The sequence below is a fragment of the Mobula hypostoma genome, chromosome 30, assembly GCF_963921235.1.
Source record: "Mobula hypostoma chromosome 30, sMobHyp1.1, whole genome shotgun sequence".
Taxonomy (NCBI): domain Eukaryota; kingdom Metazoa; phylum Chordata; class Chondrichthyes; order Myliobatiformes; family Myliobatidae; genus Mobula; species Mobula hypostoma.
Genome location: NC_086126.1, coordinates 994013 through 1010584, shown reverse-complemented (window position 1 = coordinate 1010584; position 16572 = coordinate 994013). Strand labels below are relative to the sequence as shown.

Below are 16572 nucleotides of genomic sequence, written 5' to 3'. Positions count from 1 at the left end.
ACACACTCCCTGTGTAACACACTGTCCAATACACACACTCCCTGTGTAACACACTGTCCAATACACACACCCCCTGTGTAACACACTGTCCAATACACACACTCCCTGTGTAACACACTGTCCAATACACACGCTCCCTGTATAACACACTGTCCAATACACACGCTCCCCGTGTAAAACACTGTACAATACACACACTCCCTGTGTAACACACTGTCCAACACACACACTCCCTGTGTAACACACTGTCCAATACACACGCTCCCCGTGTAACACGCTGTACGATAAACACACACACTCTCCCCATCGTACACATCTCCCCGCCTAACGCGCTGCCCGACATACATATCTCCTTGCATAATATGCTGCCTGATATACACATCTCCCTGGGTAACACACTCCACACTGTACAGTACCTGTTTCTGTATCCTGAACATGTCTTCTCCTTTTTAACATTAAGGGGAGCTCCTGGAATCTGTCTCTGCACGAGACCTTTCTATTTTGTGGAGACATTGGTATAATTGTCAGTCTTTCCTGCCTCTGGGATGGTTGGAACCTCATGACCTCCATCTCCAGCTGTCATCCATGGTACTCGACATACCGCAGCTCCCCATACACCCCCTCCCTCTCCCTTCATCTTCACCCTCTCATCGGCGGTCCAAACCCTTCAATGGTCTGGATCTGCGGCCACAGCAAACAGCCACGTCAACGGTGACCTACGACCCCAGCCCCACTGGGAGCCGTCGCCCGCCAATTCGGGCAGGTGAAAGACCCGGACTGGATGGGACATGTCGGGGTAGTGGGAGCCCCCTCGGGTACTGGGGGTGGGCAGACTGTTTGTTGGGGTAGTGGGAGCCCTCGGGTACTGGGGGTGGGCAGACTGTTTGTCGGGGTAGTGGGAGCCCCCGGGTACTGGGGGTGGGCAGACTGTCGGGGTAGTGGGAGCCCCCGGGTACTGGGGGTGGGCAGACTGTTTGTCGGGGTAGTGGGAGCCCCCGGGTACTGGGGGTGGGCAGACTGTCGGGGTAGTGGGAGCCCCCGGGTACTGGGGGTGGGCAGACTGTTTGTCGGGGTAGTGGGAGCCTCCGGGTACTGGGGGTGGGCAGACTGTTTATCAGCACTCAGCATAGTGTGACCACCCCTGCTGTTGTGTGGCCTCTTGTGTTAGTTGTATCAGGGCCCTGTGGTGGTGTGTGTTTGCAAAGGGTGTTTCTGTGTGTGTGTGTGTGTGTGTTTGTGTATATGTGAAGTAAGAAGGAGATGTGTGTCAATGTATATGCAGTGTGACAATTGTGTGTGAGTCTGTGTGTGTGTGTGTGTGACCCTGTGATTCTGTGTGTGGGGGGAAATATTTGTGGGGTTGTGTGTAAGGAAGCTGAAGGGAAATTTGTGTGTGTGTGTGTGTGTGTGTCTGTGTGTGTGTAAATCTGTGAGTGTCTCTGAGTGTGTATGTATATTTTGGTGAGAGGGAGTGTGTGTGTGTGTGTATGTCTGTTTCTGGATGCTTGACTGTATGTTTGTCTAAGTGTGTGTTTCTGTGTGTGCGCGCATCTGTGTATATATGTCTGTATGTCTGAGTGCGTGGGGTGTCTGTTAAGTGTGTGTGTATGTGTCCATGTTGCTGTGATTGTGAGTAACACAGAGCTTGTGTGATTTTTACTGTTGTGTTTGGTTTTAACAGGCTAACTGTCCAGGGCTAGTAGCCTTACAGAGAGACCCCAGCCGGCCCGTCACAAACCACGCTGACACAGCAGGATGTGACATTGTTTCGTGACTCTCTGTGCGTCTCAGAGGAGCTTATCCCTCCCCCTTTCCCCCACCCCCGACCCGATTGGTGCGGTTGTTGGGACAGCGCGGGAGTGGGGAACCTGATGTGCCTCTGCCCCGACCACCGGGTCCTGTTGGAATTCCCAGAACAAAGCTCTGTTCTCCCACTTGGACACAGTTCCTAGATCTCTGACACGGTCAGACGGTGAGAGGTGTGCAGCCGCTGTCCACCCCCCCCCCCCCCCCACTCTCTGAGACGCCAGGAGGATTCTCTACGGTGTTCAGACCCCAGGGCCAGACCGGTCCCTTCTGTGGATGGGCCACCCCCTGGCGTCACCGGGGAGGATCGGGCTGTCTGACGGACCGGGTTGGTCACAGGGCTGGCGTTGGGTCACCGGACCGGCCCCTCGCATCACCGGGGGGGATCGGGCTGTGTGACGGACCGGGTTGGTCACAGGGCTGGCGTTGGGTCACCGGACCGGCCCCTGGAGTCACCGGGGGGGATCGGGCTGTTTCACGGACCGGGTTGGTCACAGGGCTGGCGTTGGGTCACCGGACCGGCCCCTGGCGTCACCGGGGGGGATCGGGCTGTTTGACGGACCGGGTTGGTCACAGGGCTGGCGTTGGGTCACCGGACCGGCCCCTGGAGTCACCGGGGGGGGGGGATCGGGCTGTTTGACGGACCGGGTTGGTCACAGGGCTGGCGTTGGGTCACCGGACCGGCCCCTGGCGTCACCGGGGGGGGGGGATCGGGCTGTTTGGCGGACCGGGTTGGTCACAGGGCTGGCGTTGGGTCACCGGACCGGCCCCTGGAGTCACCGGGGGGGGGGGGATCGGGCTGTTTGGCGGACCGGGTTGGTCACAGGGCTGGCATTGGGTCACCGGACCGGCCCCTGGCGTCACCGGGGGGGGGGGGGATCGGGCTGTTTGGCGGACCGGGTTGGTCACAGGGCTGGCATTGGGTCACCGGACCGGCCCCTGGCGTCACCGGGGGGGATCGGGCTGTCTGACGGACCGGGTTGGTCACAGGGCTGGCGTTGGGTCACCGGACCGTGGCTGTTTGCGTTCCACTTTTCTGTGATGGTTGACGACACGTGTTGAACTCCCAGGCCTGGCTGAAAAATGACCCCCCTCCCTCCAGAAGTGCCTCAATAGAGGTGATGGTAGTGAAGTGCGTTGGGCTGACAGAACCCCGAGGGCGGGGCACCGATGATCAGCATTTCCAGTAAACTCGGACACCTTCAGGTCCTGGGGTTAATGAGAGCGAGAGACACCGGCTCAATTACTCCCTCCGAAGGCAAAGGGGAAAGGTCACCGAGCATGTCCAACATCTGCTAGTGATGGGCGAGGGCACGGCTTAGACAGGGGCATGGACAGGAAAGGATTGGCGGGATCTGGGCCGGACGCCAGCTTAAGCGGGAATCCTGGTCAGCGTACGGACCAGACACGTGGACGGGTGTGTGGATGAGAAAGGCTGAGAGAGTCCAATGTGAGCCAGAGGGATTGCCTTGGATGAGGTGAGGGCATGTCTTGTGTGATGAGGATCCTTAATGATGGATGGTCTTTAATAACTTGGGTAATCCTTAACGTCCTGGGTGATAAAGGTCCATAATGATGGACCATCTTTAGTGATCTGGATAGCCCTTAACGTTCTGGGTGATGAGGGTCCTTAATGATGGATGGTCTTTAATAAACTGTTTAGTCCTTAATGTCCTGGGTGATAAGGATTCGTAATGATGGACAGTCTTTAGTGATCTGGATAGTCCTTAATGTCCTGGGAGATGAGATCCTCAGTAACCTGTGAGAGTAGGCGGCTGACTTCATGTGCTTGTGTCTCTGGACTGGGGTTTGAATGCATGGCCTTTTGTCCGGGGAATAGACAGATACCAGCTGGCGCTGACCTGGGTTGAGCAGGTTGAACAACCACACACTAGTTTAGCACCTGAGAATATCTGGTTGAGTTGGCCTGAACTTGGAGAGATTTAGTTGACACGGCGGATCACATTTAGATGAGGGAGTCGGAGAGCCTGGAGTTTCCTTGGAATGCTGATATCTGAGTGAACGGTTTCAGTCGATCTCTTACCAAATTTATTATCAAAGTCAGTATCTGTCACTATATACTACCCGGAGATTCATTGTCTCAATAACTCTTACATCCAAATTTCTGTTTTTAACTCTGCCTGTAATTGTTCTCACGGAGAGGAGGGGTCACTGCTTGCATTAAATAGCCTCGTTAACACGTGTCTGTCCCCAGAAGGTGGCTATGAATAGTTTGGGATGTCTGCAGAAGTTACCTTGAAGGACTTAAATCTGCTTTCTCTTTTCTTCATCCTGTTTTTTTTTCACATCCAGACTGTGTCAGGACTAACTGTAACCCTAGTAAGTGGTGGTTCAATTTTATACGTTACTGTTTGATGTTTAAGTAATGATCACAATGAACTGATGATCTGTTGTGTTGGCGGCGGGAGGGAATAAGTTTGAAAGAGATTTATTACCACTGACAAACTGTATGCCATGAGGTTTGTTTTTCAGCAGTGGTACAGTGCAATACATAGAAAATTACTCTAAGTTACAGTAAGGAACAAAAATGTGAGTAAGCATTCGTGGTCCATGGTCCATTCAGAAATCCAACAGCGGAGGGGAAAAAGCTGTTCCTAAAACATTGAGTGTGTGTCTTCAGACTAATGTACTGCCTCCCTGATGGTAGCAATGAGGAGAGGGCTTGCCCTGGGTGATGGGGGTCCGTAATGATGGATGACGCCTTTTTGAGGCATTGCCTTTTGAAGGTGGGAAGCGTGGTACCCATGATGAAGCTGGCTGAGTTTATAACTCTCTGCAGCTTTTCCCAATACCGCGTAGTGGAGCTTTCAGACCAGGTGGTGATACGGCCACATAGAATATTCTCCATAGCACACCTGTAGAAATTTGTGAGCATCCTTGGTGACACACCAAAACTCCTCAAACCCCAAATGAAATATAGCGGCTGTCAGAATAAGAATCGTATTCAATATCACCGGCATGTGCCATGAAATTTGTTGTGTTTGAGCAAGCAGCACGTTGCAACACATAATTAATTAAAAAAACATGAATTAGAGTAAATATATAAATATATTAAATAGTTAAGTTACAGTTCCTCAAAAAAGTATTCATCTCCCCCCCCCCCCAGAAGTTTTCATGTTTTATTGTTTTATTGCAGACATTCAGTGCTTTAGGAGACCATAGACCAGTCAGCATTGCAAAACAGAGGTGACCTGGTCAGAATTCTGGGATCACCATTCCCAGAGATTCATTGGAAGGATTTCTTTGGGAAACACTCCGATATTAGCCGTTTCTGGACTGGGGAAGAGGCACTGGCTGTCCACTCTATCAATGCCTCTCATAGTCTTGTACACTTCAGCAGGTCACCCTCCCTCCAACCTTACCCCAAAGAGAAAAGCCCTCACTTACTCAACCTATCCTTGGCCTCGCCCATCTGAGGTGTGTCACTTTTCGCAAGGTCCCAAACTGCGAACCCCTGATGCCTCTGGGCCACATGATGTGGGATCTCCTCCTGAAAGACCCCTCTCTGCTGTTCCTGGGGCTAGTCCAGCGCTGTTCCTCAGCTGTAGTCACCTCCAACAATGGCTGTCAGTTACTCAACGGGTCTTGCAGGGCGCTGACGAGGCTGGGGCGACACTGTTTCATAACGCGTTACAGAACCAGTGGTCCAGGTTCATTGCCTCCGCTGTCTGTAATACGATCTCCCCATGACTGCTCCGGTTTCCTCCCACATTCCGAAGACGTATGGATCAGGATGAGTAAATTGTGGACATGCCGGGTTGGCACCGGAATCGCGGTGACACGTGCGGGCTGTCCCCAGCACGGGGGTCAGACTGTGATGGGCATCGACACAAACGATGCATTTCACGTTTAGATCTTTCAGTATCTCTGTGAACAAAAAGGCTAATCTCCTTCATCTCATCTCAAAGAGTGAGTATGGTCACTTGAAAGACAAGACACAAGACTCGGTCGCAGAGGGCGGCGTGGGGTGGGGGTGGGGAGGAGCAGAGAGATTTCAGCAGGAGATTCCAGGTCTCAGGTGCATCCTCCAGACAGAGGGGTATCAGGGATCGGAGAAAGGCAGGAGGAGGAGCAGGGGTAGTGCAGAGACGTCAGAGAGCTTGGATGGCTGGAGGGAATTACAGAGACAGGGAGGGGTATACAGGGTGGAGGGGGTTACAGAGACGGGGAGGGGTGTAGGGGCCGGAGGGGCTTACAGAGACGGGGATGGGTGTGGGGGCCAGAGGGTGTTACAGAGATGAGAGGTCGGAATGAACTGGGGTTACAGAGTTTGGGAAGAACTGGGAATCACAGCCAACATGGCGGGAAGTTGACCCACGGAACACTGGAATTGTGGCCCCTGGAAGTGGAGGAGGGAAGGATGGGTGTCTTTGTATAGGGTGTAGTAGACTGGTTGGGCGAGGATGAGGATGGGTGCTCATTGTCAGTGGTTTTGAATTTTGGCTCTGTTTATTGTCAGGAGCCTGGGAGAGAGATGAAATTTGGGGCTCACGAGGGCATGTCCCCTGGTAACCAAGGCTTCTGACTTGTGCTGGCCACTGGTTCCACTCTCTCACCACCCTCTGAGTGAAGAAGCTCCCCCTCGTGCTCCCCTTAAATATTTCACTTTTTACCCTTAACCCATGACCTCTAGTTGTAGTCTCACCCAACCTTGGTGGAAAAAGTCTGCTTGTAAGGGCACTGGGACAGGTACATGGATGGAAAGGGTTAGGGACACGGGCCAAATGCAGGCAAGTGGGACTGGCTTGGATGGGAGTCTGTGTTGGCCTGGACCAGATGGGCTGAACGGCCTGTTTCCGTGCTGTGTGACTCTGGTAAACAATGCTGTGTTGTCACTGGGATGCCATCGCCTTCCGCAGTGCGCACACCACACCCGAAATTCCTCTGGCTCCTGGCCGGAGGCAACGCCTGTGAGCTCATGTCTCTGTAAAACTGAGACAGACAGGGCCTGCATGCAACATGGCTACCACAGATGCAAGGTTGGAACAACAGGTAGATCATCCCCAGCGGGATGCTCTTCATAGTCACAGAGTTATAGAAAAATAGAGCAGAGTAACTGGCCCTTCTGCCCATCTAGTCCATGCCGAACCATTTAAACTGCCTGCCTGCCCCAGGTCCATAGCCCTCCATTCCCCTACCATCCACGTACCTATCCAAACTCCCTTAAACATTGAAATCACGCTCGCATACACCACTTTCACTGGCTGCTCGTTCCACACTCTCACCACCCTCTGTGTGAAGAAGTTTCCCCTCGTGTTCCCCTTAAACTTCTCACCTTTCACTCTTAACCCATGACCTCTAGTTATAGTCCCACCCAACTTCAGTGGAAAAAGCCTGTTTGCATTTGCCCTTTCTATACCCCTCAGAATTTTGTACTCCTCTGTCAATCTTCTCAATGCCTCTCGGTATTCTATGTTCCACAGAATAAGGCCCTGACCTATTCAATCTTTACTTTTCTCTGTACTCTGTCAACCTTATTTGCATCTTTCTGGTAGCTAGGTGACCAGAACTGCACACAATACTCCAAATTAGGCCTCACCAATGTTTCATCCAACTTCAACATAACATCCCATCTCCTGTACTCAATTCTTTCCTCTGTGTGTGTGTGTGTGTGTATGTGTCTTAACCAAGCCCTGTGAGTAACTGTGAAGATCTGCCAACCCAGACACACATCAAAACCCAGGGAGTGGGACATCAGCTGCAGTGACGCTTTACAAAGCAGTTACCCCTGGCTTCTAAAGACCAAGTCCCACAGGGAGGGAAGATTGGGGTGATTGACATCTTTCTGGGCGATCAGGGTCCTTAAAGATGGAGGCCACCTTTTTGGAGCATTCCTCCTGCAGCTGTCCTTGTTGTTATGGAGGCAGTTGGCCATGATGGAGCAGAGTAAATTTACAAATCTCTGCAGTTTTCTTTGACCCTGTGTAGTGGCTCCCTCCACCTCAGTACCGGACTGTGACGCAGCCAGTTCGAATGCTCTCCACGGTACACCTGTAGAGATTTGGTGACAAAGCTCTTCAAACTCCGAATGAAATGAAACCGTGGCTGTGCCTTCTTTGTAACTCCATCGGTACATTGGGTCCCGGATGCGTCGCTGGTGATGTTGACACTGGTCACCCTTTCCACTACTCCACTGAACCCTCGACGAGGGCTGGAGTGATACTTGGATGACTTAAGCCCCTGTCTGTTGCCCTGCGCTTGTGATAAGGCTGTTGTTTCTCCGACGACCAACATCTTTAGTTTTCTTTGTCACTTGTACATCAAAGCTTACAGCGAAAGTCTTGTTTGCCAAGTCAAATCAGCGAGGCCGTGCTGGGGGCAGCCCACAAGAGTCACCATTCATCCAGCACCAACAGAGCACGCCCACAGCCTGCTGACCCTAACCCGTACGTCTTTGGAATGTGGGAGGAAACTGGAGCACCCAGAGAAAACCCGCGTGGTCACGGGGAGAACAGATAGCGGTGAGAATTGAAGTCGGGCTAACGGCCGCTGGACTGTTCCACCCTGTCCTGACAGGAGCGCAAGAGGCTGTGTCCATCAGGAGCACCATTAACGCTCTTGGTATCTACCACGTGGTTTATTTGCCCCCATCTCGGTAATGTCAGTGTGAACGAGAGGCACGTCCGGCAGGCACTGTGCCCTGGGGCAGCTCCTGTCCATTCCTCATTCATCCCAAACTTCGACACCCAGGCTGCAAGACCCTCGCTTCTGACACCATGGTTGCCGTGGACACCCAGCGGGGTTGGCCTGTCACGACCTCCGTTATCCTCACTGGGATAGGGTTACTAGACTATTGAAGGAGTCCATTCACCCCGTCCCATTGGTGCCAGCAGTGAAAGGGCTACTTTGACCAACCAATGCTCCGTAGCCCCCAACGCACAGATGGATAGACAGATGCGTCAGTGTGATCAGGTTGATGGAGCTGGCTCAAACCTGGACTGAAGTGCAGCCGCCTGTCATTGTTCTTGTGAGGGTAATCACCACCCTCAGCTCTCTCACCTCTCTACCCAGAGCTGATCACTGTCCAAATACACCATAAAACACGATTAGGCCATTCAGCCCTTCGAGTCTATGGTATACTAAATCAAAGAAAGCTTAGAATGTGCATCTAACTTGGTGTTTCCTTTCAGTAAGGCATATGTGTATTACGTGGTAGCGTGATGATGTATGTGATTCATCTATTTAGAGATATAACCATATAACAATTACAGCACGGAAACAGGTCATCTCGGCCCTTCTAGTCCATGCCGAACTCTTACTCTCACCTAGTCCCGCCGACCTGCACTCGTCCCATAACCCTCCATTCCTTTCCGGTCCATATAGCTGTCCAATTTAACTTTAAATGACAACATCGAACCTGCCTCAACCACGTCTACTGGAAGCTCGTTCCACACAGCTACCACTCTCTGAGTAAAGAAGTTCCCCCTCATGTTACCCCTAAACTTTTGCCCTTTAACTCTCAACTCATGTCCTCTTCTTTGAATCTCCCCCACTCTCAATGGAAAAAGCCTATCCACATTAACTCTATCTATCCTCCTCATAATTTTAGATACCTCTATCAAGTCCCCCCCTCAACCTTCTACGCTCCAAAGAATAAAGACCTAACTTGTTCAACCTTTCTCTGTAACTTAGGAGATGAAACCCAGGTAACGTTCTAGTAAATCTTCTCTGTACTCTCTCTAATTTGTTGACATCTTTCCTATAATTCGGTGACCAAAATTGTACACAATACTCCCAAATTTGGCCTCACCACTGCCTTGTACAATTTCAACGTTACATCCCAACTCCTATACTCAATGCTCTGATTTATAAAGGCCAGCATATTAAAAGCTTTCTTCACCACCCTACCTACATGAGATTCCACCTTCAGGGATCTATACACCATTATTCCTAGATCCCTCTGTTCCACTGCATATAACTCATAGTGAATTATTTAAATGACCACTAATTCTTAATCAACCAATATATATGCAAGATTACTCAAATATTACTGAAATATTAAATACAGAGTGGAGTCTGTTCCGCCTTTCCATCATGTCTGATTTGTTATCCCTCTCAACCCCATTCTTTTACCTTCTCCTCGTAACATTTGATACCCTCTCTAATATAGAACCTATCAAACTCCACTTTAAGTATATCCAATGACTTGGCCTCCACAGCCATCTTTGGCAATGAATTCCATAGACACCCTGTATACCAATTTAAACTAATTTGCGAGGGGGATGGGACCCAGAGCGAAAGAGCAGTGAAAGAAGTGCATGGAGTAAAGCCAGATCTAACATACAGAGAGGCTTTGAGGAAAGAGAAGCAGAATAAATGGTGTAAAGACAGTAAGGTAGAAGGGCTGAAATGTGTGTACCTCAATGCAAGAAGCATCAGGAACAAAGGCGATGAACTGAGAGCTTGGATACATACATGGAATTATGATGTAGTGGCCATTACAGAGACTTGGCTGGCACCAGGGCAGGAATGGATTCTCAATATTCCTGGATTTCAGTGCTTTAAAAGGGATAGAAAGGGGGGAAAAGGGGAGGAGGGGTGGCATTACTGGTCAGGGATACTATTACAGCTACAGAAAGGGTGGGTAATGTAGCAGGATCCTCTTTTGAGTCAGTATGGGTGGAAGTCAGGAGCAGGAAGGGAGCAGTTACTCTATTGGGGGTATTCTATAGGCCCCCTGGTAGCAGCAGAGATACAGAGGAGCAGATTGGGAGGCAGATTTTGGAAAGGTGCAAAAATAACAGGGTTGTTATCATGGGTGACTTTAACTTCCCTAATATGGATTGGCACCTTATTAGTTCCAAGTGTTTAGACGGGGCAGAGTTTGTTAAGTGTGTCCAGGACGGATTCCTGTCACAGTATGTGGACAGCACGACTAGGGGGAATGCCATACTAGATCTAGTACTAGGTAATGAACCGGGTCAGGTCACAGATCGCTCAGTGGGTGAGCATCTGGGGGACAGTGACCACCACTCCTTGGCTTTCAGCATTATCATGGAAAAGGATAGAATCAGAGAGGACAGGAAAATTTTTAACTGGGGAAGGGCAAATTATGAGGCTATAAGGCTAGAACTTGCGGATGTGAATTAGGATGATGTTATTACAGGGAAATGTACTATGGACATGTGGTTGATGTTTCGGGATCTCTTGCAGGATGTTAGGGATAAATTTGTCCCGGTGAGGAAGATAAAGAATGGTAGGGTGAAGGAACCATGGGTGACAAGTGAGGTGGATAATCTAGTCAGGTGGAAGAAGGCAGCATACATGAGGTTTAGGAAGCAAGGATCAGATGGGTCTATTGAGGAATATAGGGAAGCAAGAAAGGAGCTTAAGAAGAGGCTGAGAAGAGCAAGAAGAGGGCATGAGAAGGCCTTGAGAAGGGAACTTGATGACGGTGAGGCCAATATGAGTGAGGTTGATGTTCTGGAGCATGTTGATATTAAGGGAGAGGAGGTGTTGGAGTTGTTAAAGTACATTAGGACGGATAAGCCCCCGGGGCCTGACAGAATATTCTCCAGGCTGCTCCACGAGGTGAGGGAAGAGATTGCTGAGCCTCTGGCTAGGATCTTTATGTCTTCGGAGGATTGGAGGGAGACGAATGTTGTCCCCTTGTTCAAAAAAGGTAGTAGGGATAGTCCGGGTAATTATAGACCAGTGAGCCTTACATCTGTGATGGGAAAGCTGTTGGAAAAGATTCTTAGAGATAGGATCTATGGGCATTTAGAGAATCATGGTCTGATCAGGGACAGTCAGCTTGGCTTTGTGAAGGGCAGATCGTGTCTAACAAGCCTGATAGAGTTCTTTGATGAGGTGTCTAGGCATATAGGTGAGGGTAGTGCAGTGGATGTGATCTACATGGATTTTAGTAAGGCATTTGACAAGGTTCCACATGGTAGGCTTATTCAGAAAGTCAGAAGGCATGGGATCCAGGGAAGTTTGGCCAGATGGATTCAGAATTGACTTGCCTGCAGAAGGCAGAGGGTCATGGCGGAGGGAGTACATCCAGATTGTAGGGTTGTGACGAGTGGTGTCCCACATGGATCGGTTCTGGGACCTCTACTTTTCATGATTTTTATTAACGACCTGGATGTGGGGGTAGAAGGGTAGGGTGGCAAGTTTGCAGACGACACAAAGGTTGGTGGTGTTGTGGATAATGTAGAGGATTGTCGAAGATTGCAGAGAGACATTGTTAGGATTGAGAAGTGGCAGATGGAGTTCAACCCAGAGAAGTGTTAGGTGGTACACTTTGGAAGGACAAACTCCAAAACAGAGTACAAAGTACTCCGGCAGTGAAAAAGGTGAATGGTATGCTGGCATTCATAGCAAGAAGATTCAAGTACAGGAGCAGGGAGGTTCTACTGCAGTTGTACAAGGCCTTGGTGAGGCCACACCTGGAGTATTGTGTGCAGTTTTGGTCCCCTAATCTGAGGAAAGACATTCTTGCCATTAAGGGAGTACAAAGAAGGTTCGCCATATTGATTCTTGGGATGGCAGGACTTTCATATGAAGAAAGACTGGATTGACTAGGTTTGTACTCACTGGAATTTAGAAGATTGAGGGGGGATCTGATTGAAACGTATAAAATTCTAAAGAGATTGGACAGGCTAGATGCAGGAAGATTGTTCCCGATGGTGGGGAAGTCCAGAACGAGGGGTCACAGTTTGAGGATAAAGGGGAAGCCTTTTAGGACCGAGATGAGGAAAAACTTCTTCACACAGAGAGTGGTGAATCTGTGGAATTCTCTGCCACAGGAAACAGTTGAGGCCAGTTCATTGGCTATATTTAAGAGGGAGTTAGATAAGGCCCTTGTAGCTAAAGGGATCAGGGGGTATGGAGAAAAGGCAGGTACAGGGTTCTGAGTTGGATGATCACCCATGATCATACTGAATGGCGGTGCAGGCTCAAATGACCTACTCCTGCATCTATTTTCTATGTTTTTAAAGTAAATGGCAGGATACTTGGTAGTGTTGAGGAGCAGAGGGATCTGGAGTACATGTCCACAGATCCCTGAAAGTTGCGTATGGGGTGTTAGCTTTCATAAGTCGAGGGACAGAGTTTAAGAGTCGTGATGTAATGATGCAGCTCTGTAAAACTCTGGTTAGGCCACACTTGGAAAGGGTACAGAGGAGATTTACCACAATGCATTGGAAAGGGTATAGAGGAGATTTACCAGGATGCTGCCTGGTTTAGAGAGTATGCATTATGATCAGAGATTAAGGGAGCTCGGGCTTTACTCTTTGGAGAGAAGGGGGATGAGAGGAGACATGATAGAGGTGTACAAGATAATAAGAGGAATAGATAGAGTGGATAGCCAGCGCCTCTTCCCCAGGGCACCACTGCTCAATACAAGAGGACATGGCTTTAAGGTAAGGGGTGGGAAGTTCAAGGGGGATATTAGAAGAAGGTTTTTTACTCAGAGAGTGGTTGGTACGTGGAATGCACTGCCTGAGTCAGTGGTGGAGGCAGATACACTAGTGAAGTTTAAGAGGCTACTAGACAGGTATATGGAGGAATTTAAGGTGGGGGGTTATATGGGAGGCAGGGTTTAAGGGTCCATATCCCATCATTCCCTGCACATGGTCCATCCCCCATCATTCCCTGCACATGGTCCATCTCCCATCATTCCCTGTACATGGTCCATCGCCCATCATTCCCTGCAGAGTGTCCATCTTCCATCATTCCCTGTACATGGTCCATCTCCCATCATTCCCTGTACATGGTCCATCTCCCATCATTCCCTGCACATGGTCCATCTCCTTCCATTCCCTGCACATGGTCCATCTCCCCCCATTCCCTGCACATGGTCCATCTCCCTCCTTTCCCTGCACATGGTCCATCTCCCCCCATTCCCTGCACATGGCCTCCCATCATTCCCTGTACATGGTCCATCTCCCATCATTCCCTGCACATGGCCTCCCATCATTCCCTGCACATGGTCCATCTCCCTCCTTTCCCTGCACATTCCCTGCCTGTTTTACAGCCTCTTAAACACCTCGATTGTATCTGCCTCCACCCCTGCCCCTGGCTGCTCATTCCACACACCCACCACTCCCTCTGTCTGTAAAAACATTTGCCCCACACACCTCCTTTATACTTTCCCCACTGTCACCTTGAAGAGATTAATGAAAGTTTTGCTTTATTTGTCGTGTGCACATCGAACCTACAGTTTAATGCATGGTTTGTGTCAACGACCAACACAGTCCAAGGCTGTGCTGGGGTCAATCCACGAGTGTTGTCCCCACCACAACGTGCCTACAACGTGTTAACCCTAATCCCTGTGTCTTTGGAGTGTGGGAGGAGAATGAAGCACCCGGACGAAAGCCATGTGGTCCCTGGGAATGTGTACCAATGCCTTACAGGCAGTGTCGGGAATCTGTGGAATCTTCATCATTGTATAAACTTGTTTCCGGTCTCGCCTCAGCAGCCAGTACTCCAGAGAATACAGCTCAAGCTTTGAGGTGTACTCTCAAGTTGATGCTGCTCAGTACTTGTCCACAGTACCGTCCAGTCCTTCTGAACAAAATATTCTGTACTGAGTCAAAGTGCAGGCTAGAATTTACTGCTCACCCCTCTCTACCCCATGAGAAGGTGGGGATTGACCCCTCCCTCAAACCCCTGCAGTCCATGAGGGGAAGGTGCTCTCCAAGGTGCTGTAGGGGAGGGAGTTCTAGGGTTTGGACCTAGTAACGGTAATAGAATTCCAAGTCGGGATGGTGTGTGACTGGGAGGGGAACCTGCAGGTGTTGTGGTGTTTCCCTGCACCTGGTGCCCTCATTCTCCTTGCTGGGAGAGCCGGGAGGGGCAAGTTTTGGTGTTTCACACAGTGGTCCATTTGTGAGGGCAGTGGACAGTAACCTTCAGCTTTGTCAGTTTGGAGTCACATCTACTGGAAGATGCTTCTGAAAGGTGCTGTGTGGTGGTTAGTGTGCTGTTACAACTGGGGGCATCGGAGTTCAGAGTTCAGTTCCAAAGTCGTCCGTAAGGAGTCTCTGTACGTTCTCCCCATGAATGTGCGCGTTTCCTCCGGGTGATTCAGTTTCCTCCCACAGTCCAAAGACGTACTGGTTGGTAGGTGACTTGGTCATTGTAAATTGTCCTATGATTAGTCTAGAGGTGAAATGGGGATTGCTGGACAGCGCAGCTGAAAGGGCGAGAAGGGCCTATTCCACACTGTATCTCAATAAATTCGTGAGTGTTGGCCAGTGAGTGGTCACACATCTGAGCCCAGCTAGGCTGCCAGGTGAGTTGGAACAACAGTACGTTCTCCCAAGGTGCAATACAGATACCTAACATAGGAGCTGTCCAGCATCTCATCTTACTGAACAATGCCCCGGCCATTGTTGGCTTGGGGGTGAATCTGGGGAAGACCTTGGTGAACCTGCCCGACATGCACAGCTCCCCTCTTTGTAGATCAATTTGATTGGACCCTGTCCATTCTCCCTAAAGATACCGAATAATTCTCAAACCATTCCCAAGACAATTACTGAGCCTGTCTCCAAAACAATTTGCACAGGTGTCACCAAAGTTGAGATTTGGTGTCATCCCTACCTTGTTCTCTCTCTTGGTGTCTCTATACATCTGCCTGTCTCTCTCTGTCCTCTCTCGGTCTCTTTCTCCCTCCCGGTCTCTCTCTCCTCTCTCTACGGTCTCTCCGTCTCACCCCTCTCTCTCAGCCTCACTCCCCCCGCCCCACTCTCTCTCTCTCTCTCTCTCTCTCTCTCTCTCTCTGTCTCCTCCCTCCCTCTCTCACTCTGTCTTCTCTCTTTCTGTCCCACTCCCTCTCTCTGTCACGTCTCTCTTTGTCTCCCCTCTCTCCGTCTCCTCTCTCTGTCTCCCCCTCTGCCCCACTCCCGTCTCTGTCTGTCTCCTCCCCACTCCCTCTCTCCCTCCACCTCCCTTCTCCCCCTCGTTCCCTCCATCCCCTCTCACCTCTCTCTGTCCCTCCCCCCTCTGCCCATCCCTCCTCTCCTCCTCCCTCACTTTCCCCTCTCCCCCTCCCCTATATGTCAGTCTCCTTCTGTCAGTCCTTTCTCTCTCCCTCCTTACCTCTGTCCTTCATGCCCCGTCTCTGTCTGTCTCTCGTTGAATGACTATTGGCTGCCACACTTTTCCTGACCAGCCAATCGGATTGGTAGGATTGAACAATGGAACAACTTTAACTTTCAAAGTGACGGGTAAACTACTGGAGCAGATTCTTAGAGACAGGGTGTACGAGCATTTGGGGAAGAATGGTCTGACGAGGGGTAGTCAGTATGGCTTTGTAAAGGTTAGTTTGTACCACATGAACCAAATTGTGATTTTTTAGAGGAGAATAAAGAAACTGATGGAGGCAGAGTATATATAGACCCACAGAGTTAGACACTGGTCATTCAGTCCCTCTAGTCTGTGCTGAACCGGTACTGAACCACACCAGGGCCATTGTCCTGAGAATCAGAATCAGGTTTATTATCAGGACATGTGTTGTGAAATTTGTTCCCCTTGTGTCCATGTACCCATTCAACCTTCTCGTAACTGTTGAAATCAAACCCACATCCGTCACTTCCACTGGCAGCTCACACCACAATCTCTCCACTCTCTGAGTGAAGGCACGTGCCACGGATGTTCCCCTTAAATAACTCACCTTTCACCCTTAACCCATGACCTCTAGTTGTAGTCACACCCAACTTCAGAGGAAAAAGCCTGCTTGCATTTACCCTATCTATAATACCCCTCAGAATCTCTCCTCATTCTCCTACGCTTCCAGGG

The 16572-nt window shown here is 50.2% G+C and overlaps 1 protein-coding gene across 21 annotated transcripts in view; it reads left to right on the top strand.

Moving 5' to 3' along the window:
- Positions 1–16572, top strand: part of LOC134339799 (neurexin-2-like) — a 1323723-nt gene that overhangs the window by 475342 nt on the left and 831809 nt on the right. For 16 of the 21 annotated variants that reach the window (XM_063036594.1, XM_063036593.1, XM_063036589.1 and 13 more), the window contains one exon: positions 4120–4146. The exons of the other annotated variants lie outside the window; for them this stretch is intronic. In XM_063036594.1, coding sequence (XP_062892664.1) covers positions 4120–4146 — 27 coding nt within the window. The remainder of the gene's footprint in view (positions 1–4119; positions 4147–16572) is intronic. 21 annotated transcript variants of the gene reach the window in all.